A 27,820-nucleotide genomic window follows, 5' to 3' on the forward strand; every position below is an offset into this window, starting at 1 on the left:
CCTAGAGAAACAGTTTAATAAATAATGATATACTCATAAACAAAATGCTATGGAAACATTAAAAAGAAGGCAATATTAATTGAAAGAATGTTCATGATATATGATTAAGTTTTTAAAAAAGCGAACTGTAGTACCATTTATGTTGCAAGAAGTATGGAAAGAAGGAAAAGGGAGAGAGGGAGAGAAAGAGAGAGAGAAAGAGAGAGGAAAAGAGAAAAGAAGACACAGTACGTCTGAAGAAAACAATAAAATGTTAGCTATGCAAACTGGAATCATTGTGGGAAGGGAAGAATTTTACTCTTCATAACTTTGAAATAGTTTAAGCAACAGAAAAATATAAAGAATAATATAACAGCCATTATCCAAATCCTTGTCAAGTCTTAACATGTTCCTTTGTTTCCAGTCTTTTTATTTTTAAAATAACTCACCTAACAGTTGGGGCACTCCGATCTCCATGGATGATCCCTAAAGGGAATTGTTATCCTAAATAACTGGGCTTATTATATCTGTATCTATTTGTATGCCTTTACTGTGGATGTTTGGAATCATACAATACATTTTGGATGTTTTAAAACTTTATAAAATAGTATCATACTGCACATATTATTCTACCACTTACAAATTTACTTTAAGAAAACCCCTCCGGATTGTGTTTTTGAGATTAACCCATTGATACATATACTTTTTTATTCAGTTAATTTTTATCTTCTTGTGGTATTGTAATGTATAATATGCCATTTATCTATCCACTATCTGGATTAATGTGTCTTTTTAATTTGCATTTATGAACAATGCTAGTTACCAGTACATCTCTCTTTGAGCACATGGGCAAGAGTCTGTCTTGGGCAAATACCTAGAAATTCATTTTCTGAGTCTCTGATGTGTGCATCTTCAACTTTACTAGGTGTTGTCAAGTTGTTCTCTAAACTAGTGATTCCAAGTACATTCTCACCTGTACACTGAGATTAAACATTTAATGTATTCATTACTTTTTCCCCTCAGTCTCTTGGACTGGAAATGGTATGTTAGTGTGATTTCAATGATTACATTTCCCTGAGTATAAATGAAGCTTAGAATTTTAAAACTGTGAATTGCTTCTTTTTCTGATGAACATTTTTATATTAAAATGTTTTTGTATTGATTTAATGTCAATGATTATATAGTCTGGATGGTGATCCTTTGTGTACTATCTCTTTGTTTTGTTCATGGAGTTTTCTTCCTCCATAGCATTTACTTTTTACTCTGCACCTTTCTTTTTAATTTACTAATACAAATATGTGACTTTTGAAATAAATATCAGAAAATAAAACAAAAATAAATAAAGTGATTGGATCATTTAGTTCTGAAGTACTGCTGTGGCTTTAATGTCAAACTGAGATTTAATATTAGGAGTACAATGCCAACTAAGAACTTATATGAACACAAATCACACTGAGGGAGGACCCACAGCCTAGCTCAATGCATTACTACCTCTGGGATGTATAGGAACCATGTAATTATCCCTTCTGTTTTGAAATTTTACATTAAACACTAATTTTTTATTTTAGTTTACAAATATTTAACAATAATTTGTTAATTCTAGAAAGAAGTATACTTGCTCACATCAGTAGAGAAATTATTGCCCCCAAAGCTCCATTCTCTGTGTGCTAGAACCAGATTAATCCAACATACTAGATGGCCCCCGTCACCTGGATCTACCCCTTTCCTGGATGCTTTCAGGATTCGCTTCCCACTGCTACTGCAACGTGGCCATTTCTCCTTCTTACAACACATATTTCCAGTGACAGGAGGACTATATGCAATGGGTATCTGCATCCCACAATATGTCACCAGAATTGCAGTGATCCAATGAAGTTAAGTATACGGCTGCTTGATTTATTTTTTAAATTTCATTTTTTGTGCCTCTTAATCTTCTCCTTAACCCAGCTGACAAGGCAAAACCATACTCTTCTCCCCAGCTTCTAATTCTAGATTTCAAATGATCAGTTCACTGCAGCTGCTATAACTACTTAAACATTCTGATTCTCAGAAACATAAAGTGAACACTCCAATAATGGAAAACAACCAATTCATCATCTCTCTTCCTACCTAAATCTTTCCTTCTTTTAAGTTCATTGATGTTAACATTAATGTCCTTCACAGCAGCAAAAGCATCATCCAGTGCTCTGTAATCTGGGTGAGAGGGAGGGGTGGAATTCCGAAGTTCGCACAGTAATAGGGGGTATTTCATCACACGTTGAATTGGTTTGATCATCAAAGAGCCCATGTCCAGTAAGTTTGGTTTGCCTCTACAATAGAGATAAATGATATCGTTTCACAAACATTTGTTTTATTAACTCATTTTCATTTTTGTGTGTTTTTATGATTACTTCTAAAACTTTTTCTCTTCTTTTCCATTTGTAGATCTAAAATTTCTAAACAAAAGCAAGAACAAAAGATGACAGAAAGAAGCAAGTCTGAAAGACCCTACTATGAAACAAAAACCTAAAAGAAACAAGTATATCTTTCCACCAAATGGTCTGAAAGCATGATTTTCATCCATATGCCATGTACAGTTTACAAGGTTTTTTATAATTGGCTTTATAATATAATGGGAAACAATTTCAGAATGTATTTTACCATGACAACACAGAAAAATGCATTTTTCTGATGGCATTTTTGTGATTATTATTGAGGAGAATAACCATTTAAAAATCTAAACAGAGACTTGCAAGGTATAGTCAAAAGGAAGTCTTGGCCTCTCTCTTCCACCAAATTGAGAAGTTGCATTTACAATGTTTTGGAGATTCTACCACAGTCCCCAAAAGGGACTTCTGACAAATGTGATAATTCTCTAGTTATTATTATTACTATCCCTGTCACTAATCATTGCTATCACATAGTGACATTCCATGTGGAATTCTTGGTCAACAGATCTTCAAATGACTATACAAAAGTGAGACTCGTGCCTGACTTTTCCTTTAGCAACTTCTGAGACGAGGTTGGAGCCATTCCAACCGGTTAGGCAGTTCACAGGAGGGGAAGAAGCTACAAGCGTGGTCATGCCATTGTCTGACCCATTCTCATTGATCATTCAGACACAAGGCAGTGATTTCTGAAAGCTTCTTTATGCAGAGACAAGTAAAGATACACTGTAGATAGGAAATACAGACACTGTTTTCAAATCCCAATAGGTGGATGTTTTATACTTCAATAATTTTTTAAAGTATTACTATGGATAAATGACTGACCATATTATTATAACAGTAAAACAGCTGTACAAATGTTGAACAAAATTAGAAAAGTCGCATCATTAGAAAGGGTTGGGGGCCAGGCACAGTGGCTCGGGCCTGTAATCCCAGCACTTTGGGAGGCCAGGGAAGGCAGATTACTTGAGCCCAGGAGTTCAAGACCAGCCCGGGCAACATGGCAAAACCCCACTCTAGAAAAAAATATGAAAGTCAGCCAGGCACAGCGGCATGCACCTGTAGTCTCACATACACAGGAGGCTGAGGTAGGCAATTGTTTAAGCTGAGGAAGTCAAGGCTGCAGTTAGCCACTGCACTCCAGCCTGGGCAATAGAGTGACAGCCTGTCGCGCAAAAAAAAAAAAAAAAAAAAAAAGTAGGAAGGCATCTTAGAGACCATCTACTTAATTTCATTTGATAAATGAGAAACAAAAGAATGTATTATCACGTGTACATGCACACATGTGCAGAAATACACATGCACATACATTCACAAATGTAACCTAGTCACTATCACATCTCTTCATTTGATTTTATCATATCACCGTTCACTATCTGGAATCATCTTGTTTCCCTGTTTGCCAGTTTATGATCAGTTTCCCTGTCACCACTATACCTCCCACATGGCATACAGTATTCTCTCAATGCATATTTGTAGACTGAGAAATGACAGGGTTCTTAGATTTTCTGTAATGTGCTTTTATTTTATACTGAACATTTTTTCCAAAAATGTGAATAAATGACTGAGGAATTTTGTTCACATGCAGAGAAAATGATGATAGCGTAAGAGAGACAAAGACTAAAGCAAACCCAAAGGCAACATTTTTTAAAAAAGAAAACCAGAATAAATATTAAAGGTCTGCAAGGGAGTAAAGAGTTGCGTTAATAGGCTGTATCTTCTACTTCATACCTATTTGCACCGAATCTATTAAGGAAGAAAAAGAGGAAGGTAAGGAGAGAAGGCGACAGAAGGGGAAGGAGGCAGAAAGCGGGAAAAAGAGAGACTCGGAAAGAGGGAGGGAAGGAGAGACTGATTATTGGTTTCCAAGAGGACTGAGTGAAGTAGATTTTTAAAATAAATCTGTTATAAATATTGAAAACTGTTTTCAGTATTTATACTGAAAAAATAACTAAAAAAAAAAAACAAAAAAAACCCAAAAGGTATTTTCTAACTGATGGCATATCAGTAGCAAAACCTTTAAATATAAAGCACATTTTCTTATATATCGTAAGCAGAGATTCTTCAATAATACAACAGTTTAGTCATTTAAGTAGAAATAATTCCCTTAAATAAGAAACAAGTCAAGGATATGAAAGGTATTAACTTGATTAGAGGAAATCATATTATCTATATGAATATAATCAGAATTTCTTCTGAGTTTTTTATTATCAAATGTTAGATTATTTAATTTTTTAAAATCACTAAAAGACTTTATATCAAAATATAAATATAATCAAACATTTAAATCAATATAAATTCAACTTTAATAAAATAGTTTATTAGTGTGGTCTTTTGTCATATATGTGCTTTTGTTTTAATTATAAAAAACAAAAACCCAGATGTGCAGCCATCTTGCAGGAATTCCCCTCCCACCATCCTAGAGATGATCTTTGTTTCTTTCTTTTGTTGGTTCTTCCTCATTTTGGTGGAGTACATCCTTCAGTAGTTTCTTCTATTCCTCACAGAATGCATGGGAAGTGAAATGTTAAGAACTTTAACTTTAAATGTTAAGAACTGCCCTCATTTCTTTCTTATCCAGATCTATCAAAAAACCAACTTAGGCTCTTTAGTTTTGTCTAGATTGTATCATTACTTTTTTCATCACTCTTTGGGATCAAAGTTCTAGCTCTCCCTTTTATATTTCAAATGACAATAATATTAATTATAAATGATTGTTGTTTCTCCTAAAAAAGTCATAAATACAAATCCTAAGAAAGGCATTCTCAAAAATGAGAAATCTCCCAGACACTTTTGTGTCTGGAGATATATTTGAGACAGTTGCCCAAGTGATGAGCAATGATATTCAGATATCTGCATCACACAGAGAAGCAATATGGTAGAAAAGATAGAGGGAGTGTTATAAGATAATAATACTCCATGCTTTCAATGCCACAAAATTCACCCCATATAATCTCCCACAGTAAGATTAAGTTCTGATAATCATGCGAGGCAGATGAGTCCTATGTGTGGTATAACCCATCTCAGCCAGGAAGTCAATTATCCCATGACTCCCCACAGTAAGTAAACAAATGTGTAACAATTGTCCATACATGTTGGGCCAAAAACTAAACTACTTATTAATTTGTAATTCTATTTCATCTTCCTCTGTCTTATCATGAATATTTTGGCAAGTATTTAGTGCCAAAGTAGCTACACTAATCTCATTACAAATTATTTTTGGATCTTTACAAAGTCAAGTAAACACAGCTGGCTTTGTTTTAGCAGCATCCAGTTTTGCTGCAGAGTTTCACATCAAGTACAAGAAAAAAGTACAATGAAAATTAAAATGACATTTAAATAGTATAAACACTATGCTGGAAAACAAAAAAAAATTAGATATTAAACATGCAATACATCTAATTTCTTAATGGGAAGGAGAAAATAAGTAAAAAAAGAATAATTATGTAACTATTAACTATATTACTTTGAATTTCCTTTATTTCATGATCACAAACATCCTAAATTTAATATTTATTTTACAGTAGCCACAAGCATCTATGCTGTCACTGAGTTTTTTTCAATTTATTCTCCTTCTAAAACACCTAAGTCAATTTTAAAGGAAACTATATATCGTTACACAAATAAACTAACAGCTTTTGTCATAAATAAAAGATAATAGTGAAAATAAATACATAATAATTATAATTAAATTAGAAGATATAAAGGAGATAAATGAATAGTAATTGATGTAACAGACCAGAGAGAACCGGTGAAATGGTAAGGCAATGTTTAATCATTTTGCAAATGTTAATCATTTAGAGGCACTGGTTACTCATGGAAATAGGGAATGAGGGGTCAGATACCAAAATAAGGAGGGTCCATTGAAAATCTGCTTAAGAAAGTGTCTAATTCTTACAAGTGTTGGAGATAATGTTTTGAAACTTTCCAAAGAGAAGAACACACACACGAAAGAATAGAAAATAGAAAAAAAAAAATGAGAAAATTAGAGGACTAGTCTAGGAAGCTCATCATCTACTAATAAGAATCACAGGAAGGTAAAACAAAGCAAATATGAGGAGTAAATAGTGAGTGAAATAATTCAAGAAAAAGACAGGAATTTGCAGGTTAAAAGAACTCACTAAGTGTCCAGCACAATGGAAGAATGGAGTCACACCTTGGAATTCATGAACTTCAGAGTACTAAGGACAAAGAGAAGACTCCATAATCCTTCAGAGAAAGAAATAAGCACATAGGCATTAATGCATGGTTAGGAATCAGAATGTTTCAGATTTCTAATAGCAACTCTGAAAGCTAGAAAATGATAAAGAATTACCTCTAAATTCTGAAGGGAATGGTTTCCAATTTAGAATTCAATACCAAATAAAACTACAAACCAAGTGTGAGAGTAAAAGAAAAGTATTTCAGATACAAAGTTCTCAACATTTTACTTCCCATGCATTCTGTGAGAAATAGAAGACACTATTGAAGGATGTACTCCACCAAAATGAGGAAGAATCAACACAGGAAAGAGGCAAAGAGAATCTCCAGGATGATGAGAGGGGAATTCCTACAAGATGGCTGCACCCAGTGTCACCAGTCCAAGCTCAACTGGACTGAAGACTCTGGAAGGGGCTCTTTTGGGGAGATGAAATTGATAGCATACATAATGCATCTGGTTGTCTTGAAAGATGACTTAGTTAACTGGCTATGAGTTTAAATGAAGAACAAGAAGATGCAGAGAAAGTAGATGAAGTGGAGAGGGAGGAGGGCACAATGAAAACGATAATCAGCAGTTGTTAACTCATAGAAAAATAAGTAATCACTTCGAGGTTTAGCTCTGAAAAGAAATTTACTTAGATATAATAATTCAGACATTGATTATTGCTCTAACAAAATTACAATGTAACCACTTGGGGGAATGGAGAAATGGAAAAAGCATTTGTGTGTGTGCTTGTTGTGTAGAGGAGATAGGGATAGTAAAGAGAAATAAATTCTTGTCTTCCACAGGAGAAAGTTAATAGATAATATCTAAAAAGAAAACAACCAAGCATGTTTTTAAAGTAATAAAGATAAATACCAAAATAGTCAGCTGAAGATGTGAAAATAATGTATTCTAATGAGAATTTAGGGGCTGGTAGGAGAAGAGGGGATTACTATTTTTCTTGACAAATCTTGCAGAATGATTTGGCTATTGAAACTTGGCTATATACCATTTTTTTCATAAAACTTTTTTTACAAAAAGGGAATATGCAAGAATACTCAAAAAATTGTAAAAGAAAACTACTGAGCTGAGACTAATGATACTGAATATTAAAATATATTATAAAGTTACAAAAATAAAAGCAGTTTGGTATTGATACATATATGGACAAATGAGTAGCACAAAATAGAAAATCAAGAAATAGATACAAATATGTATAGAAATTGAGTACATGGTAAATTTGACAATCCTATTCAGTGGGAAAAAATGAATTATTCAATATCAGATGTTATGAGAATTAGCTAGCCATAAATAAAATAAGAAAAATGGATTTTGGCCTCATTCTTTACACTAAAATAATTTCAAGATAGATCAAATATTTAATCTAAAAATTAAACCATATAGGAATTTGAAGAAATCATAGGATCATCCTTTATAAACTAACATTGGAATTTCTAAGGAAGACACAAAATCTGAAAGACACAGTAGAAAAAAAGTGATGTCTATTTAAAAATTTAGCTCTGTAAAATTTTATAGATTAAAAACAGAGCCCAAAACAGCCATAAACTATATTAAAAGTCAGATGATAAACTGGAAAAATTATATATAATACATAAGACAAAGTTTAATATGCACTAATTAAGAGACATTATAAACGTACTAGAAAAAGATGAACATCTCAGTAAAAGTGAATAATCATGTAAAAACATCATGTATTAGAAATGAAATAGAAATAGTTAAGTACATAGCAAAAATGCAGATTAAAATAACAGGATACCATTTGGGCCTATACATTACAAGTTATAAAGATACCAATATTATTTGTATCTAGTATTGTCAAGTAGTGGATAAATGAACAATTCACATAAGAGTAGTGGGAATGTAAATTAGCTCAGCTTTTTTTGAAATGTTCTGACGATAAGTATCAAAAGTCCTTTGATCTAGCAATTTCACTTTCAGAAATTGATCAAAAAATCAGATTATTGTACCAAGATCATATACAAAAATAAACTTATGACATCAATAAGACAGACACAATTCAACTATAGTAAGGGTTGGGTAAACTAAATTATGGCATATATATCAGACAGAATATTATGCAAGTATAAAACAATGTGGATTTATATTTACTGACATGGAAAGATATTCACAAGGTATTGATGATGAATGAGGCAGCAAGTCGACATACAGGAAGTATATAGTGTTCCTATTTTAGTCAATATATGTGTGTAAAGAAAAAAATATGGTGAAGTGAGGGACTCACTGCAATGCTACAATAGTTAGCTTTGGAATGTGACTGCTGATTGTCTTTACTGTCCTCATTTTTATTTTCCTTTTTTTGCAGTGTTTCTTCAATAATTTTTAAAGTACAAAGAAAAGAGAAAATAATTTATAATATTTTGTGATTAATAGGAACCTTGAAATCCAAGGTGAGAATAGCTAGTCTGACAGGGAATACATACAGAAAAGAGTGAAAGCATAAAGATAACAAAACACTGCATTTCTGAAGATAGCTGTGTTTAGAATAGGCATTTTTTTCTTGCTTTTAGTGGGAAGTTGTATGATTCCTGTCACTTTAATACTGTCTGATGTTTGCATGAGGTTATAATTCAAAGTAAACATTTTAGAAAATACAAATATCTTTCACTTTGCATTTTTTAAAAGGTAGATTAAAAAAACACTAAAAACAAATAATTTTTGATTGCCATAAGTTAGGGATTTTTGAATGCCATTTAAAAACCCACATCTTGTACTCTTAAATGCCCTTTTGGCTGCAACATTGCTGGCCTTTGCCACTAAAGAGCCCAATAATTACACAGCACTTGACATTGCCTTTTGCCCTTTCCTGTAGCAGTATGTGTGCTTCATGACCTGAATGAAAGGAACAGGAAGAAAAATAATTCATAGCAAACTTGGCTTTGATGTGCATCCAGCCACATGCTGGGATTGCTCTTCTTTTTTAGTTCTTGATGTATAGAATAGTCTAGAGGGAGCAGACACAACCTGGCTAACTCCTACACAGCAGGATTGTGGCAAGTGCTAGGGCCATTTTTAAGCAAGTGTTTCAATACAATGAACTGTTTAAGTATTCTGTATGCAGAAGTCTGTGCATGCTAACTGTACTAAGAAGAATATCTCCCTCTTCTCCTCTGAATCTCTCTCCCCTCTCTCCTTATTTTGTTTCTTGGTTCCAAAGACCTAATGTAAGCTTTAGAAAAAGAAACCTAAGCAGAATTTGTAGCACATGAAGTTCTTCTCTAACCACTCAGTAATGCAAAACTCCAGTCCTTGGCACAACGCCAGGGACACAGGCTGTATAATGAGGCAGTGCCATTTCCCACCCCACATCAACTCTCTTTGAAGAGAAGCCAGGAGGCCGAGGCACCTCTTCGAATTCAAATGAGCCTAGAATTGGAAACTCATTAGACAAATCTACTCATATCTGTTTATCCTGTAGGATAGTTTTTCCTTTTGAAAAAAAAAAAGAAAGAAAAGACTGATAAAGTGAGAGAACTGGTTGCCTGTGTGGTGTCTCAAAAATCAGCTTCTCAACTTGACTGGGATATACTGCCTTGGTCTACAGATCTGTACGATGCCTGATTCCTTCACTTCGGTTCTAGAATTCCGTTCTCACTGTTGCTCTGCACCAAAATATGAATGACAGGTATTTGCTGCTTACATTAATATAATTTACATTTTGTTAACTTTTTATTTCTTGATATAAACTCTTAGGAGTTTAAAGTACATACACGCACAAGCAAACACACACTAGAAGCTTGGGACCTTAAAGAGTTGCTCATCATAAGCCAAACACGTGCCTGTTAAATAAATTTGAGTTTGTATTTAAGTCAATTTCATCCTTTCAGCTTTAATTAGCCTGGACACACTTTTCTTCTAGAATAATGGAACTCTTTCACAGTGTTTGTATGTGCTGTTTTCCTAGAATAATTTCTATATTGTTCTAGTAACCAACTATTTCACCTTAGTATTTCATTTTCATGCTATAATGTGTATGACTTTTTTCTTCATAAATCATACAAGACCCCAAATTAGAAGAAATCTAATATTTTCATAAAATAATCTTTTCTTACGCATTCATCTATGGAAACTTCAAATACATTATGATATTAATCTGAGATTTTGAAAAGACTAATATGTTTCATAGAAAGAATTGTTTTTGGACACATTAAGATTCCCAAACATATGTATGATGAACAGTTCCCAAAGACTTTCTGGCATGAGCTTATATATTGGGATTCTTCTAAAAGGTTTGGTAAAGTATATGTGATAATAATTTAATAAGTAAAATATGCACCAATAATGGAGTAAATGCCTTTTCAATCTTGGATTATTTATTAAAAGCAATACTCATGATTAGAAAAATCAGAAATTCTGATTTGGACAGGAATAGTCAGCTGCATTTTCTCATGATTTTTATATTTGATTTATATTATTTTAGAAAGTACTTACTCTTGCATGTATATTTTCCTGTAAGAGAAGAAAAAGAAAGTAAATTCATGTAAATCTGTATATTTAAGGTAATATACAAACATTATAAATCCTTTAAATTTTTTTTATGTAAAATAAAAGTAATAAGTAATTTTCATGAATGCCTTATAGAAGTAGTCTCCTTATTTTATAATCATGTCCCTAACAAATAAAGAAGATGAAAATTTTTATCTAAAAGCCTCAAATGGCTATGGATAAATAAAATAATATCTTGTGTTTATTATCTGATCACTGTGGCCTTTGGTTTCCAACCATTTGGAGTACAATAAATGTTTTCAATATAAAAAAATTTTATGATCAATCCCATAATAATAGATGGTCTTTTTACATTCAGTGATTGAGGAAAAATTTAATAAGTGCCTAAGCTGCATTTTGTAAAATTTAATGGATTTAATAATAAGTTTTTTTCCATTAATCTCAGTACTTTGTATATGTGGGAAATGGTGGGGGACATGTGTGAAGCAATTGTTTTCTCAATCTTCAGATATGCTATATGAATGAATTGCTAGACATCCTAATATAACTAGGTTTTGCCAAGTCTAAGACCTATTAGATGGGAATCAAGTACAGAATTATAATTTTTTTAAAAATCAGCAGCTGCTATAATTTCAGGCAATTATTCACGACTGTTTAAAGAACTCTCCTATTGCAATGAAAGAAACACCACCATCACCTCCTGCCCAATATTTCCTTCCAATCATTTACTTTAGGCTCACATGCTTCCCTCTCCCCTCTGCTAACGGGAAATTTTATTTGTCAAATATGCTTTGTGGATCATAGGTCAGAAAATCTGTGGAAGAAAATGAATCCAAATAAAAATGCAATTTTTCATGCAAACAAATAAGTGAATAATGTGATCATAAAGGAACCAAAACACGTACATTGAATTTGAAAGAGAAGGTTATTTTTTAAACTTCTATAGAAAACATGATTTTTTTTTCTATTTCATTTATTTCAGCCAAGTAAAACCTAAATATCATAACATAAATTCAACATTGTGTTTATGTAGTATAACACTTTATGAAAGGGAATCTGACAGATTTTCCAATAGGATAAAACCACAGTCTGTGGAGTAGGGGCACTATATTATAACATCTTTTTATTTGTTCGTCATTTAAAAAAAATCTCTTTTAGGCTGAAATTTTGCAGAAGCTAATCCCAAACAAAGGCAATTCAGGAAGGAAGAATTTAAATTGTGTCCATTTACCCTTTTATGGGATAAAGTAATTTAATATATCTATCACTATACCTCCTACCATCATGAGCACATTATAATTTGACTCACAATTAACAAGTTTTCATGTGACTATTCCTTAAGGATTATAGTCTTTGTTCAAACATGATGCCATATAACAAGGAACCGAAGGGCTTTCCAAAAGTGATTTTAATTTTTACTTGGAACACTCCATTAGAATAATGAGTATAAAATGTGGTGAACAAATTGAAATGTATTCCTTTGGATTTTGCATTGCATGAGCTGTTATCTTCCTCCCTGAATGGAGAAGCTCCAGGAGTAATGTGAGCAGCCAAAGTGCCCAGATGACTAGAAGTTAGAAGTTTTCCTCCTGGTGATGATGGCCTTGATTAGCAAGAAGAAAAATACAGATACATTTATAACAACTAGACATGAAGCTAGAAATGTGTCTTCCACCCATTGAAAAACTTAGAAAATCCCCTTCATTCTTCATTCTCTTTCTATTACAAAATAAACAGATCTCTGGGGCCTCTGAAATGCAGCAGGGACTTTAGTGGTATTTATAAATGGAAAAGCAGAAAAAGGAGGCAGCAGACAGGCTATTCTAATTATAGCTACATTTGCATTTATAGCCACGCTATCTTTCACTTTCCTCATACAGATCAGAAACCTTAAATAACCCCAAGAAGGCTAAGTAATAAGATCTTTAGCAAATAACTTCCATAACTTTGGAGACTATTTTAATACGGTATTTCACACAATCTTAGGGGTCACTAATTTGACCGTCAAAACTTCTTGTTGAATAAATAAAAACTTGCTAATTTCCAATTTGTAGGCTATAGATGCAGATGTGTATTTGCTTTTGGATAGTCTTAGAATCTTTTCTTTTTGAAGGTCTCCAAACTCTGAAATTACTGCTTAGATTGTATCAATACTGATGAAAAAACCCAGCTGCTTCAGGGGAAGCAGCAAGTGAGTACTGTAGACACGATTTCTCCCTCTAATGTAGTTCTTAACTTGAGTGTGTACGGAAAATCACCGGAGGGGGCTTGTTAAAACAGCAGACCCTGAACTGGGCCACCAGAAATACTATTTTTTTTTGGCCTGAGGCAGAGCATAGGAATCTACTTTTAATACACGATCTTGGTGGATCTGGCGCAAGGGAACTCACACACGGAAAAATATTGCCCTCACGTTATGAAAGGATTCAACATTATTCTCTCTTTTGAAAGATCATTGGCTTCAAAGAATAATTGAAAGTTAGAAACTTGGGTCTTTTACAGAACCAGGTAATATCTCTGCTACTCTTCTGGGAATTAGTCTTGAACTGCAGCCACCGTGAAAGCTTCTGGTGTTATTTAAATTAATTCTTGTATTGTTATTAAACTGTCCACATGGTGTTGTTTATCTCCTCAACTAGAGTTTCTGTTTCTGGGAGGCAAGAACTATGCTTATATATTTTTAAAAAATATTTTCAACATTATTTAGCACTCTTATTAAATATTTATTAGGCCCCCAATAAACATATTGCAATTTTGGTTTAAAAAACAGCCTAAATTGCTTTAAAAATCCACCTTAACTTCTGAGGCATGAAGCCACCTCTCTCGTGGATATTGCTTCGAACAAAGATTTCCAATATCGCCTTGCACAGGATAAAATGGAGGCCACACCTAGTATTTATTAGAAATTGGAAACTGAACTTGGACTGTGTTATCTAGCCACAAGGAAAAGGCAGAACGACAGTAATAGCTTTGACTGATTACTTGGCAAGGGAAACCAAGCCCTTAGGGTGTTCCAGTCTCTCTTTGGCCTATAAACCTGTTTGAAAACCTGTTTCTCAGAATTTAAAGCTTAGCTCGATTGAGGTCAGTATTATAGTAATGTCAATAATTCTACTGCCCTCAGCCTTCAGGCAGACCACTACAATCCATCATTAACTTTATTTTCATGGAAAGGCAACTTTTGGAAAAATAGCTCTAACTTCAGCTATTTTATTTGATTTTCTTTCCCTTAAGAAATAGTTGTGCCAATATTGCTTCTTTCAGATTTTTTGCTTTCTAAACCTTAACACCTTCCAGTGCCTGCAACTGTTACCTAAAATCAGAGTAGCTCTAAACACAAAATTTGGGGCATGGCCAGGGGAATTACCTGAAACTTGCAGAAAAAGACCAAATAAGCCATTGGGTCTGAAAATAATTTTCAGTAACTGAGACTTCATGAGGTTCTGAAATTGCCTCTGCCTTTAGCTGCTTTTTGGAGATATGATACTGGGCTATACTGCCTAGTGGAATCTTCTGGCAGTGTCTATTTCTTTCTCTTAAAAGTTAAAAGCTTAATGAATAGTAAACTGATGTCCTTTCCTCTCTGAACAGACAGCTCCACTCCTGGTGAACAGTTAGAAGCACATGCTCAAAGTAGATGCACCACATTCTTTTCAGGCAAGGACCTCCATCCCCAGGGCTGGCTTTGGGGGGTGGTGATCAAAGGTGCTAAATGTTCACTTGTTGTGACATTTCTCCTCTTGGTTCTAGAACCTGAAGAAGGACAATGGCTCCAGCTTTTATTGGATCAGATCTTGCCACTTGTTGAAGGTAGAAAAGGTGTTAGTTGAAACCCAGGATAGCACCATTTCCTTTTTACCCAAAGGATAAAACACCTGAATATGTAGATGACTGTGCTTCTAATATGTGAATTTATTAAAATGAACACAACTTCAAACTTGAATGTTTCTCTGAATTGATATGCTAACACTGAACTAAGCTGAAAATAGTGAGAAATAATTAACTGGAGCTACTTGTTCATTACATCTTATATTTAAGACTTACCTGATCATACTGAGTTCCTTTGGACAGAGTCTAAGTCTTATTTACTTTTGTATTCTTAGCACCCAGAGCTACGCTTGGCACAGCACAAACACTAAATAAATGCTTAAGATTTGGTGACTTGAATTCTTTTCCATGGCATGCATGGTTTAAAACCTCAGTAATTAAAATTTAATGACCAGTAGAGTAAATAAAATTTAATGACCAGTAGAGGGCAATAAAGTTGAAATTTTATTTATTAAAAAAAAATTCACTGGGCTCATTTTAAACTCACTTTCAGACCCAGTTCTAGCCTGAAACTCTTCCTCCAGAGTAGTATCATGATTTCTCTTTAATGCAGCTAAAAACCTCTTGTACCACATTAGGATCCCCATCCCAGTCCCCATTGGGGATCCCTCTTTCCCCCACCACACAGAGTAAACTGGGGAGGTGTGCTACAGGATCAGACGGGTGTGCACTGACTTATACACCACAGCTCTCTGTGGTTAATTCCTGGTCTAATCAAAATTATTTGACAGTGGATTCTACTTTAAAATGAGAGTTTGTAAGAGAGCCATTGGGTAAGATGTGGAGTATGGCAGTGATTTTGGCTTTAAGCTTCATGTGGTAGGAAACTGCATATGCAGTAAGATACCAATTCCATTTAAAAGAATCAATCCAAGCACATACCCACACTTATGCATATAAATAATATCAGAAGAAAATTATTACTTAAAAAAATGGTTAATAGTGAAATAGCAAGGGGTTTTTATCTTACACATACTTTCTTATATTTTTCAGATTCTCACAGTGAATAGATATTTTCTCTAGAAAAGAAAAAGTACATAGTGTAGCACCCCCAGCAATGTTTTAGAGTTGAGAAAGGGGCCAGGCGCGGTGGCTCAGGCCTGTAATCCCAGCACTTTGGGAGGCCGAGACGGGTGGATCACGAGGTCGGGAGATCGAGACCATCCTGGTTAACACAGTGAAACCCCGTCTCTACTAAAAAAATACAAAAAACTAGCCGGGCGAGGTGGCAGGCGCCTGTAGTCCCAGCTACTCGGGAGGCTGAGGCAGGAGAATGGCGTGAACCCGGAAGGTGGAGCTTGCAGTGAGCTGAGATCCGGCCACTGCACTGCCGCCCAGGTGACAGAGGGAGACTCCGTCTCAAAAAATAAATAAAAATAAATAAATAAATAAATAAACAAATAAATAAATAGAGATGAGAAAGGAAGGCATGAGTAATTGTTCTGAAACTCACTTTAGCAAGGCCTGACTTGTCTTCACCAGTCTCCCCACAGTAAGTTTGGGGAAAGAAGACAACCATGCAGAGAGTCGTAGGCCATTCCACTAACTCCATTAACCCATGTGCTCCAGTGGTCACAGGGCCACATGTTATCTCATATACTCCTTGAACTACGTGGGGCCAGGCAAGCTACAATAGCTTTAAGAAGAGGCTTTTCTTCCACATTTTATATTTTGATATTGCATTTTTCAATCTCTGCAGCGCTCTAAATCTTCTCCCATGTTATTTTTAGTGATTCTCACAGGGGAAAAAAAAAAAGTCAATCAGGGCTTCTAGCATGTCAGCTTTTTATAAAGGGAATGCAAAGCAGAGCTCCCAGCAAGCCTCATAAAACATAGGATTTATGGGAGATCTTTCATCTACACCCATTTAAAATGCTCCCTGCTGGGCGACTGAGAGGAGATGGGAATCATCATTTGAAGAGGCCTTACTTTAAGGACTGGATACAGTGGCTCAAATGTTCCTTCAGCTCTTCTTCCTTTTCATAGGACTCCAGTATACTACGTGCTTCATCATGCTGATAGCAGTAAATTTTATAAATATCTTCCAGTGGCCCTTTAATCTGCAAGAATACTTCTCCTGATAAATGCAAAACAAAGGCAAAATGACATCATCTGACAAAGCTGGCACTTCCCATGATTATTTTCAACAATGTTGACTCATGTCAAAAAGTTGGACGGGAACTACTTTATCCCCAGATTATTCAGGAAGCATGGAAAACATTGAGTGATTTTTTTTTTCCTTTTCTTTCTTTTCCTTCCTTTTTCCTTCTCTCCCTGCTTTCCTTCTTTGCTCCCTCTCTTTTTCTGTCTTTCTTTTTTTTTTTCTTGTATAAAACAAAGGATGAACAAGTTATCGAGATGGGCAACAAAAGAAAGGTGGTTTTCTCAAAGGTGACTTTACATACAAGGTCGATGTGCAGAATTGTCATTAAGAGTTGCAGTGTGGCCAGGTGTGGTGGCTTACGCCTATAATCCCAGCACTTTGGGAGGCTGAGGTGGGCAGATCACGAGGCCACGAGTGTGAGACCAACCTGGCCAATACAGTGAAACCCTGTCTCTACAAAAAATACAAAAACCAGCCAGGCGTGGTGGCAGGTGCCTGTAGCCCCAGGTACTCGGGAGGCTGAGGCTGGAGAATCGCTTGAACCTGGGAGGCGGAGGTTGCAGTGAGCCGAGATTGTGCCACTGCACTCCAGCCTGGGTGATGGAGCAAGATTCTATCTTCAAAAAAAAAAAAAAAAGTTGCAGTTTAGAGTTGGTGTGTATGGATTTGAGTCAGGCTGTGCTACAGACTGGCATTGTGACTTGAGCAAGTTGTTTTAACTCTTTAAACCTGATGACACCAATATACTCAATTTCAGAAAGTCATTGTAAAAATTAAAAGAGGTGGTATTTGTAAAGTTCAGAGTATAGTAAATATATATGAAATGCTCAAAATGAAGCAGTTTTTTAATTAATTTATAAGAAGTACAGAAGGCGAAATTTCAGGTGTTGGGTAAGTTATTTTTCAATATTTACTGCACTACTATTTCCTGAGGCTCTCTCAAGGGCACACAATGGAGTTTAGAGAAATAAAATATTTCCTTCTATGTGATAATAAAAAAGGTCATCTTTTAAAAATAAGTTTAATACTGTGAACCAAGGTTATGACTGTATATTCATAAAGCAACTTAGGCTAATTGTATCTAGGCATTTAATGAATCCTTTTTGATATTATGATAAAATAGGGTCTATAACTGGTGGCTAAAGTAGATATTGGGCAATAGTTTGATTTGATCTCACACTTCATTACTTAAAGATGAGTACTATGTATCCACTACTCGATCCAGCACAATACATTAAATTATTTGGCAGATACCCAAGAAATATGTGACAGGGTCAGCTCTCAAAACATTGCAAATTTGAGATTGATAATGACTTGGTGGCTGAATTAATTGGGATGGCTGAATAGATTGACAGTGATCTGGACCTATTAATCTGGACCTATTATAGTTAACAGGAGTAACTCAGTCTTTCCACAGAAATAAAAGTGCCCTTAATATTTTCAACATGTTTTTCACACATTAACTTCCTACTTGCATGAAGAGATAAGAGGTTATTTATCCATGTTAATTAAGGATGAATAAATCTGAGTTTGAAAGAAATAAATGATTTTCCCAAAGTCCTGTCTAGAGGTGGAAAGGCAGAATTAGAGGCCATAGTCTTATTTTTCCCTTGGATGTTAGCACGTACCCCACTCCAGCTATGCAATTCAGAGCTTTGCTGAGCACTGTATGAGGTGATGCACTTGGAAAGAACACTAAACTTGAAATCAGAAACAATTTAGGGTTTGTGTGGGGAAATTGGAATGACTTTTCAAAATTTCAGTAGCTTTTAGGGTACAAGTGGTTTGGGGTTACATGGATGAATTATACAATCGGAGAATGATTTTTTAAATAAATTATTTGAGTTTTAGTGCCTTCATTTTATTTGTAAAATAAAAATAATAGTTAGCTATTGAGATTCGTTTGAGAATGAAATGGGATGATAGATATAAAAGGTGCCCACCACTGACTAGTTGCTCAAGAATTGTCATTTGTCGCTTAAGGTTGCTTTGTTACCTCTAGAATTAAAAGACTAACACTTTTAAAGCATCACATTCTTTTCTAGTTTATTTACAGCCAATAAAAGATTTTTCCTTTTCATTATGTGGGATTTTCCTGTGATTATATGATTATGGTTAGACTCTGAGGTAACGTGAAATAAGGTGCACACATGCAAGTATGTGTGTGTGTTTATGTGTGTGTGTGTTTTAAGGTTTTTGTTTGTTTGTTTTAGTAGTGCTTTTTGGGGGCCTATAAGAAAACTCAATAACTGTGATCATCGTTGGAGCTGAAGGATACAGGATTCTTGTTTTGTTTCTAATATTCTATGGAGTTCATCCTTCAACTAGTGTAGGTCATATAGATTTGTTCTTCAAGACTGATAACAACACAAACAGTAAGAAATATCAAGTAGAGGAAAGAAAACAAAATAGGACTGTGACTGAATTTAGGGTTGGGCATAAGATGAAGGGAGTCTCCCAGTAGTAGAACTAGGTAGCAAATGGGAACTAGTGGCTTTGGCTGGGAGGGCTCAGAAGGGGGACTGGTGACAGGCTTAGATCACATACTTAGCTGGACACTCAGCAGTAAGTCGACAACAGTGGACCGGCATACACAGAGACCAACATAAGATGGAGCTGTAAATAAGTGTGCTCACTATAAAGAAGCTAAAAGCAGAGACTAAAAGAAGGTAAGGACAATCTCACAAATCCACAAGGTGATCAAATCAGAAAGTCAAAAAACAAGAACTAAAACACTTGTCTTTATACACAACGAACCCACTAATTGCAAATTCTCTTGAATTTTCTTTAACAGGAGTGGTCTAGTTTGAAAGAATTTATAGCTCTTCCTTTAACAGAAGAATCTTTTTTTCCCCCTCTTTTCTAAGTAAAATTCTGTTGAGACTCTAATAATAATTATTAAAGTTAAAAGATATTTAAGTACTCTAATTGAAAGTCACTTATTTACCCAAAGGCCAACTACAACACTAGCAGGCAGAATATTTTATTTCCCTCCCAGCCCTACCAATGTATTCTGCTTCATAATAGTGCAGATGAAGCAGTGTGTCTTGCAGCAAAAAGTGATTCTGTTTCCACGGTAACATAACTCTCGGCTGCGTTTCTTTAGTGGTGAAGGACAACTGCTCTGTCTAATGTATGTGGGTTTGAGGGGATGATTAGGAGCAGAGAAGGGACTAAGCCAAGACCATTAAAGGTAATTTCACTTGTGGTTGCCTGTCACAAAGGCGCCAGAATCCTATAAAATAAATAAAACTAGCGTGTTCTTCTTTTTAAAAATTCTACAACCCAAGAATTTCTGCATTGGCATCCCCACAAAGCAATTGCCATGCAAAGGAGAAAAAAAAATGCACCCTTTTAAATCTCCTTAGTTATCTTCTTTAAAAATAACTTCCCAAAATATTGACATTATATCCGAATATCATGACTCCTGTGTTTCAATTTGTTTCCTTTACTGATGTGAATAAACATACACTCCTCTTTCTATTTCCATACCCTCAGGTGCAGCCCCGACATGTGCCATACCAAACCAGGTGGCCTCTATAGTATTGTAATCCTGCTCCAAGATGAATTTCCCCTGCAGGTAAGTAAACAAGGGTAAAGTCAGTGATTTTCAAGAGATCTCCTTATCCCGGGTTTTGTTTAGGAAACTGCCATGAAAGGGAAGAAGCAGTTGTGTTCCTCAGTTCATCCTTTTTTGAAAATTACTGGATGATCATCGTGCACCAAACACTTTGGTAGGTACTGTAGATACAAAGAACCAACTCTTCCTTCAAGGAAATTATAAAGGGTACCAAGGGAGAGAGAGAAGACTGAACTTTCATTTACCATACTATGTGAAAAGTAAATAAAGTACAGAGGGCCACCTATTCAGCCCTTGGGGAGCTTTGAGCAATGCTCATAACAGTGTACTCTTGAAATAGGACCTCTGAGTGAGTGCAAAAAGCAAGGAGATAGTTGTGCAGAGTAAGGTCTGTTCAGAAAATTGGAATGATCTAGAGTGGCTGGATGGGACCATGTCTGCGAGGAAGTTCCAGAAGGGACTGTAGAGGTGGACTGGGGCCAGATCATGAAGAGCCCTGTGCCACATTAAGGAGGTGGAACTTTCGCCTCAAAGTGATGGGGAAGCACCAATGGATTTTAGGCAAGTGACCAGATTGTGTTTTAGAAAAACTATTCTGGTAGTTATTAGTAGGAAAGATGGAATTTCAGGGAAGAGTTGGTGAGATTGAAGAAGATAAACAAATTGAAAGGCTTCTATAATAATAAAATAAATAGACAATGAGGGACTAAAACAGAAAGTTATTGCAATTAAGAGAGAGTGCACTAGAGTCGACTGCCTGGGTTCAAATCCTGGTTTTACCATTTACTCGACGTGTGACGGTTGGGAAAGTTACTTATCTGTTCCTTAATTTCCTCATCTGCAAAATGGAGATAATAATAATAGGGTTGTTTGCAGGTTAAATGAGTTAAAATATGTAATATATTTGCATCAGTAGCTGGCATATGCAAATGCTCAATAGATGTTAGCTGTAACTACAGCAAAGCGAAAGCAAGGAGGATGCAGAAGAAAGGGAGAAAAATGGACATTGAACATGTGTGAGAGATGATTCCAGGCATATTCCGGAATTGTGGTTTAAGTGACCATGTGGGTAGACACTGATGGTGTAACAGAGTTTAATGGGAAAGATGATGAGTTTAATTTCAGATGTACTGAGTTTGAGTTTCTTATTGTATATTCAAGCAGAGAAACCCTTTAGGAAATTGGATATATGATCTAGGATTTAAGAAAATAGTATCTTGGACAGAGATGTAGGTTTGTAAAAATTGGGTAGTATAAGACATGAATTTATGTGGTCATGCAAGAATGTTCACAGAGTGAGAAGAAAAGAGTACCTGAGGACCAGATGCTGGCAAACACCAACACTGCAGACAGTAGAGAAGAAAAAGAGACTGCAGAGAAGCCTGAGAAGGCATAGCCACAAAGAAGTATCAGTGCGAGGAAGGACAAGAACAAAACAGTGAGAAATATTGCCAAGATTGACTAAGTTGGTGGGGTTCTGGGTGACACAGATTTGCTAGTTGTCTCCTCATGGTCATAATCGGCTTCCAAAGAAATAGAAGTTTTGGCTGCCCCAAATCAAAATGACATTTCCCATCCTCCCATCCAATTGGTGTGGCCATATAATTAAAGCCCACAATGGGATATAAATGAAAGTGTCCCATGACAATATCCAGGAATTTTCCTCAAGAGGCAGATGACTCAGCCTTTACGCTGCCTTCATCTTAGTCTCCATCTGCTACCTAGGATTTGGATACTATTAATACCTTTACTTTGTCCATGAATATAATGGCCAGACCTTGGTGAGTGGAGCTGTGAGCTGGAAGGAGCTTGCATCCCAGAGCACCTTGTGGAGTAGAGCTGCCATACAGCTCCAGAACACATGCCTTCAAACTTCTACACATAGAGAAATCAACATCTGTCTTATTATGCTTGTAATGTTTTGTTTTTGTTTTCTCTTTCTCCCAGCTGAACTTAATTCTAATCAACTCACTGTGTTTTGTTTTGTTTTCTCTTTGACAGGAAAATATTTTGGGAGAAATCCTGATGAGTTAAGGCCCCCTCTATACTACCCATTTTTACATTTCATTTAAAAATTCTACGAAAATATGACATGAACTGTTAGTTAAGGAGGATTTAAAGTTGGATGTTGCTTGTATTAACAAGAAAAACTGTGCAGTAAGTTCAACTCTAAAAACCAACTAAGATGATGTTTACAAAAATTATTTTAGTTAAAATCTCAAGTATAAATTATGGCCTGAGGTATATTCTGAAAGAAAGTTATCTGTGGTTCTAAACAAAACTTGTTGTCAAGGCAAAGTATTTAGAATACAGAGAAGGGGGTGGGATGGAGAGAGGGTAGAGATGGCCCACTCTCTGGAAAGAAGGTCTGAGATCTGGGTGCAACAATACAGGCCTCTGACTGTCATTTCCCTGAGTGACACACACGGTTGAGTGAAAGTGCCATGACATGCCATCTCCAGTGAAAGAGGTTTCCTGGCAGCTTTCACCTCGAGTTCAAGAGTTGTTCCCCACGGTCTGCTTATCCTCCTTGGATGGGAGCCCAGCCGCCATGACTAAACAAGGCAGTAGATTCGCCAGCCCAAATGCCAGATCATCTGAATACTTTCTCCCTTTCTTTCCCAGCCTCATTCTGTTCCCCAAGGAGCATAAAACGAAGAGAGGAAGTGAGAAGAAAGAAACTGAAAGAGTAAATGCTGCTTGAACAAGCCACACTCCCTTGCCTTCAGTCTCATTTAGCTTCTACCTAAGCTAGGGGATGAAATTGGCTGCTGAGGATACCCAAGAGACCCTGGCTAGGGTTATAATATTCAAACCAAATACAGGTGGCAGGTGAGACATGCAGCCACGGGATTAAAACAAGTATATCCCTTGAGTATCAATTTTATTAAGATATTTGAAGGAAAAAATGCTGGTTTCCTAGAAGAGTAGACTGGAAAAATGACATGAATTCTTACAACAAAATGAGATTTCCAAGTTATTTCATGCCTATGGCTCTAGCTTCAGGTCATAACTCCACATTTCCTGGTGCTTATGATATTTCTCTTTTGATATCAAGAATATTTTGGTAATTTTTTTTTCAAAAGCACTAGAGTAAGATAAGTTCAGAAAAAAAATGTGTCCATTCAATTTGACAATTCTGAGGTCCCTGGTGATATGGTAATAGCATTTTTAGAGGACTGGGTTTACGAGGGAATGAGAGATGAGGAAGTAGGACCAATGAAGGGAGCTGGACCCTAAAGAGAGAAACAGAGAAAGGAAAGGAGCAGAGTGAAGGATGGGGACCTGTCATGGTCATCTCTGTGTCCAGTGCCAGGGAGGACAATGTCATAATTGTGGTGGGGCTCTCAAAGAAGGGGCCATTCTGAAGCTAAGGTGGCATCCACCCAGCACATCTGGCCATGGGAGGTGGCTAGCAGCTGAGCAGGACAAACTGGGGGATGCTAGTGGGCTGTGGAGATGGTCAGTGTTGGAGAGGAAAGAGCTCTGGCCTGTATTTGGAACAGCTAGAGTCCCTTCTGACTGTGTCCAGAGTTACTAATAATGTAAATTGGGCAAATCAGTCCTTACTGTTTTTGTCTCAGTAATGGAATAGATGCCTTTAATTATTAGTCCAGCTCTAACATTCACGAATACAGCTGTATGTTTTGATGATAGCTCACAGTCTCTTCCTGAACCTTGGTTGACTTCCTAGACACTAACTCCAGGTCGGGATTCTTTAACAACTGACATCTTGAGGCAACATTGGTTCTCTGAGAAAGTGAAGGTTTTGGCTGGCTGGATTAGGAAAAGGTACAAAAAGTTTTTGTAATGTAAGGTTGATAACACTGAGGAAGACCGTGTCTTAGACCAACTCATGATTTTCCATTTATCTTGTTTTAGTGAATACTTCTCTTGAGAAAGCTTGCCTCTTCTGCAGCTAGTTACTCTATATTACCTAGCAGCCTCTGGAAATGGTACTGACTGTTGACATTTGACAGTGACATTGACCACAGACAGACTTTGTGATGACAGTTACAACGATCATCTCCTGTTCCCTCTGTGTGCCAGCCAATGCACTGCACACTTACTATTATCTCTGATTTCATCCATTCATTAAATAGTTATTAAAGACACTGTTCTGGGTGCTGGTGACACAACAGTCACAAAACAGACTAGAATTCCTTCCCTCATGGAGCGTACATTCTGGAAGGGTTGTGCCCAATGTTTGATATTTTCCTGCCATGGAAGTGTTGTTATCTCCATTGAAAAGATGAACAAATGCATATGGAATCCATTGCTATTTACTTATCTGTTCTTCCTCCTTCCAAATGCATAGAATTTGGACTGGTAACACACCCAGTTAAAAATATTGACCTTTCCCCAAATCTCTGGTATTTAGATGGCCAAACATGTGTGGAAAGGTGTGTTTGTGTATGTATGTGAAATGAAATAACATGTGTGCAAAATAGAATGAGATATATGTAGAAGTCACTGGAGAAATGGTTATATTCCCCCAAAATGAAAAAAACCTTCTGAAGAGGTAGTTTTGCTTCATTGCCTTTAGGAAGTGATGCCTGGAACTGGAGTAGCCATCTAAGGGATGATGCCAAAAGCCACATGCTGAGCATTGTGAAGCAAAGAGCTTCAAGGAGCAGCAAGCAGTTGCACTAGTCCTGGACTCGTGAGTTATGGATTTCTTGTGATGTGAGAAAAATAAGCCCCTTTTTGGTCAAACCCTTTTGGCCAGGTTTCTATTACAGGCAGGCAAACGCAATCCTCACTGGCTCAAGTGACTTGCTCACAGCCATCAAACTAGTGATGACAGCCAGGATTAAGACACGGATCTGTTTCACTTCAAAGGCCATGCTCTTTCCAGGCTATTGGGCACCTTCAAGGTCTGTTACTCTTTCTATGTACTTCTCATTTTAGCTTCCTGGAGGCTGGGAAAGTGTTCAGAAACTCACAGACTCTCACATTCCTTCCTGGGATTTAGAAATGTATTTCTATGTGTATCTTGTGCAATATTTGACTTTTCACAGGTCCATTCAAATCTGACCTCAACTCTCCAGTACTCCTGGCACAGCTAAGCCACTAACTTCCACTGGCAGGCTCCATTAGCATAGCGTCCTAGAACTTACCATTCTCCTCAGAAATCAGAACTGTAAGACTTTTTACTAAGCCACCTTTATTTTATTTTTATTGTAAGAAATAAGTCCTCGCAGCACTGGGACCCATATTCACCCTGCTCAGGAGACTGGAAGTCCATCTCCCATATCACAGCCTGGTACCTGCTAATTGCTGATTTTTCTCTTTCTTATGAGGATTGGTGTATCCCTGATCCTGAAAACCCCATTTCCCCATTGTCATTTTCTCTGAAGCGGACAGCTTTCCTGTTACTTCCAACATCTGCATTCCGATCTTTCAACTGTTGCATCTGGGTGTCCCCCAAATCTCTGTACACATAATTTTGTCAAATCTTCATAAAAACCATATGGAATAGGTATTATTGCCTCCAGTTTCCAGATGAGAAACTGAAGTTCAATTAGGTTTTGTAACTTGCATGAGATCACACATCTAGCAACAGGACAAGCCAAAATGTAACCCAAGTCAACCTGATATTAAAACCCATGTGTTCTTAAACTCTACACTGCCATCTAAGTGGAAACAAGAGCCACATCTCATACTCCCACTATAAAGATTGAAAACCCATTTCCTATCTAGACACTGTGCTTAAGTCAAGATTTTAAAATCCACTTTGTATCTTGACATGACAGTACAGACAACTTCCTCAGAGCTCTCAGATCTGCAAGCATATGCCTCTGTGTTTAAACTTAAACCTTATCCAAACCCCAATGTTATTATTGAGTAAAATTTTCCTCCTCGTTTATCTAGGTATCAGGAAAATTCCCCCTTTGGCACTACAGCTGTGAATCACAAACTCTCATTTGTGCCATCTAAGGACAAAGAAATGGGACCCCTGTGCTTTTCATTTGTGATAACATAATTTTGGAAACATCTCACCAACAATCAGTTTATCTTATGGAATATAAGTGCTTTGGTAAAAGGTTTAGTAATGGAAATTGCCAGTGAACTAGTATTAGTGTGTCTTCAACGTTTGGCTCAGAGAGGCCTTCTCGGCACTATGCTCCAGTGACATAGGGCTGCTGCTGTCCTTTTTCAGAATTTCCTGTACTCTTGCTTTGAGGCCTTTACCCTATTTCTCATTTAGAAAGCCTTTTGCACCCAATCTCCACCTTTCTAAATCTTTCAAGTCCAAGCTCAAAAACCACCTTCCAAATCTAGTTTTCCCTCACCATTTGAGTTGAAATAAATTAATCTCTCATCTGTTAATCTGTATTAGTTAGCAATTACCGCAGGAAAAAAAAAGAAGAATCACTCCAAAACTTAAAAGCTTAAGACAGTAACTGTTCATTTGCTCACAATTGTATGGGTCAACAATTGGGCAGCGTTTAACTGGCATTGATGGGGTTTACTTCTATGTTTCCCGTCAGTTGGTGGACTGGCTGTGGGCCAGCTGGCCAGTCAACAAGGACCTTACTCTTAAGCCTGTGGCCTTGGCTGTGTTGCTTGGAATGGCTGGGCAGTTTGGGCCTCTCCCTTCACAAGCAGAAAGCAAAAGTGATAATGCTATTGTAGAACATCATTTTGCCTCATTTCATTGATCAAAGCAAGTTGCAAGGCCAACCCAGATACAAAGGGTAAGGATATTAAAATGAGACTCCAATTGATGTTTTTTCAAATATGGCCTCATTGTCCTAATTTTTTAAATAAAATTTTCTGTAATTTTCCTCAAAGTTGAAATTTTATGATTAGTGAATCTGGAAGTATGAACATCTTCAATTGAGTTTTCTCTGTAAATCATGCTTTTCAATTTTTTATTTTGAACTAATTTTTGATTTACAGAAAAGTTGAAAAAAATAGTGCAGATACTTTTCAAATACTCTTTACCCCGCTTCACCAATATTAACATCTTACATATCAAAATACGATTGTCAGAGAAGGAAAATTAATTCTAGATCTCTAGATAAAGGTGGCCCCTGTTAAGTTTCTCTCAGCACTGGTAAGAGAACTTAGTAAAGTTACCATGTTTCCCTTTGATGTTAATAATTACTTGGGGAGAAAGTTTGAGAATATGAAAAGCATATTTTTCCTCTAACTTTCACCCACTAAACATGACATCAATCAGTAGGTTTTGTCTGTAATAGTTGACTGTGGTGTTTATGTAATGTGAA

At 36.2% G+C, this 27,820-nt stretch overlaps 1 protein-coding gene across 1 annotated transcript in view; it reads right to left on the minus strand.

Annotated features, from left to right (window-relative positions):
• Positions 1 to 27,820, minus strand: part of ARHGEF38 (Rho guanine nucleotide exchange factor (GEF) 38) — a 136,645-nt gene that overhangs the window by 30,615 nt on the left and 78,210 nt on the right. The window contains exons 4-6 of the mRNA XM_011966325.1: positions 16,831 to 16,978; positions 11,059 to 11,076; positions 2,089 to 2,288 (exon numbers count right to left, since the gene is read on the minus strand). Of these exons, the coding sequence (XP_011821715.1) occupies positions 2,089 to 2,288; positions 11,059 to 11,076; positions 16,831 to 16,978 (366 nt within the window). The remainder of the gene's footprint in view (positions 1 to 2,088; positions 2,289 to 11,058; positions 11,077 to 16,830; positions 16,979 to 27,820) is intronic.

Source organism: Mandrillus leucophaeus, unplaced genomic scaffold (assembly GCF_000951045.1).
Source record: "Mandrillus leucophaeus isolate KB7577 unplaced genomic scaffold, Mleu.le_1.0 Scaffold756, whole genome shotgun sequence".
Lineage (NCBI taxonomy): Eukaryota > Metazoa > Chordata > Mammalia > Primates > Cercopithecidae > Mandrillus > Mandrillus leucophaeus.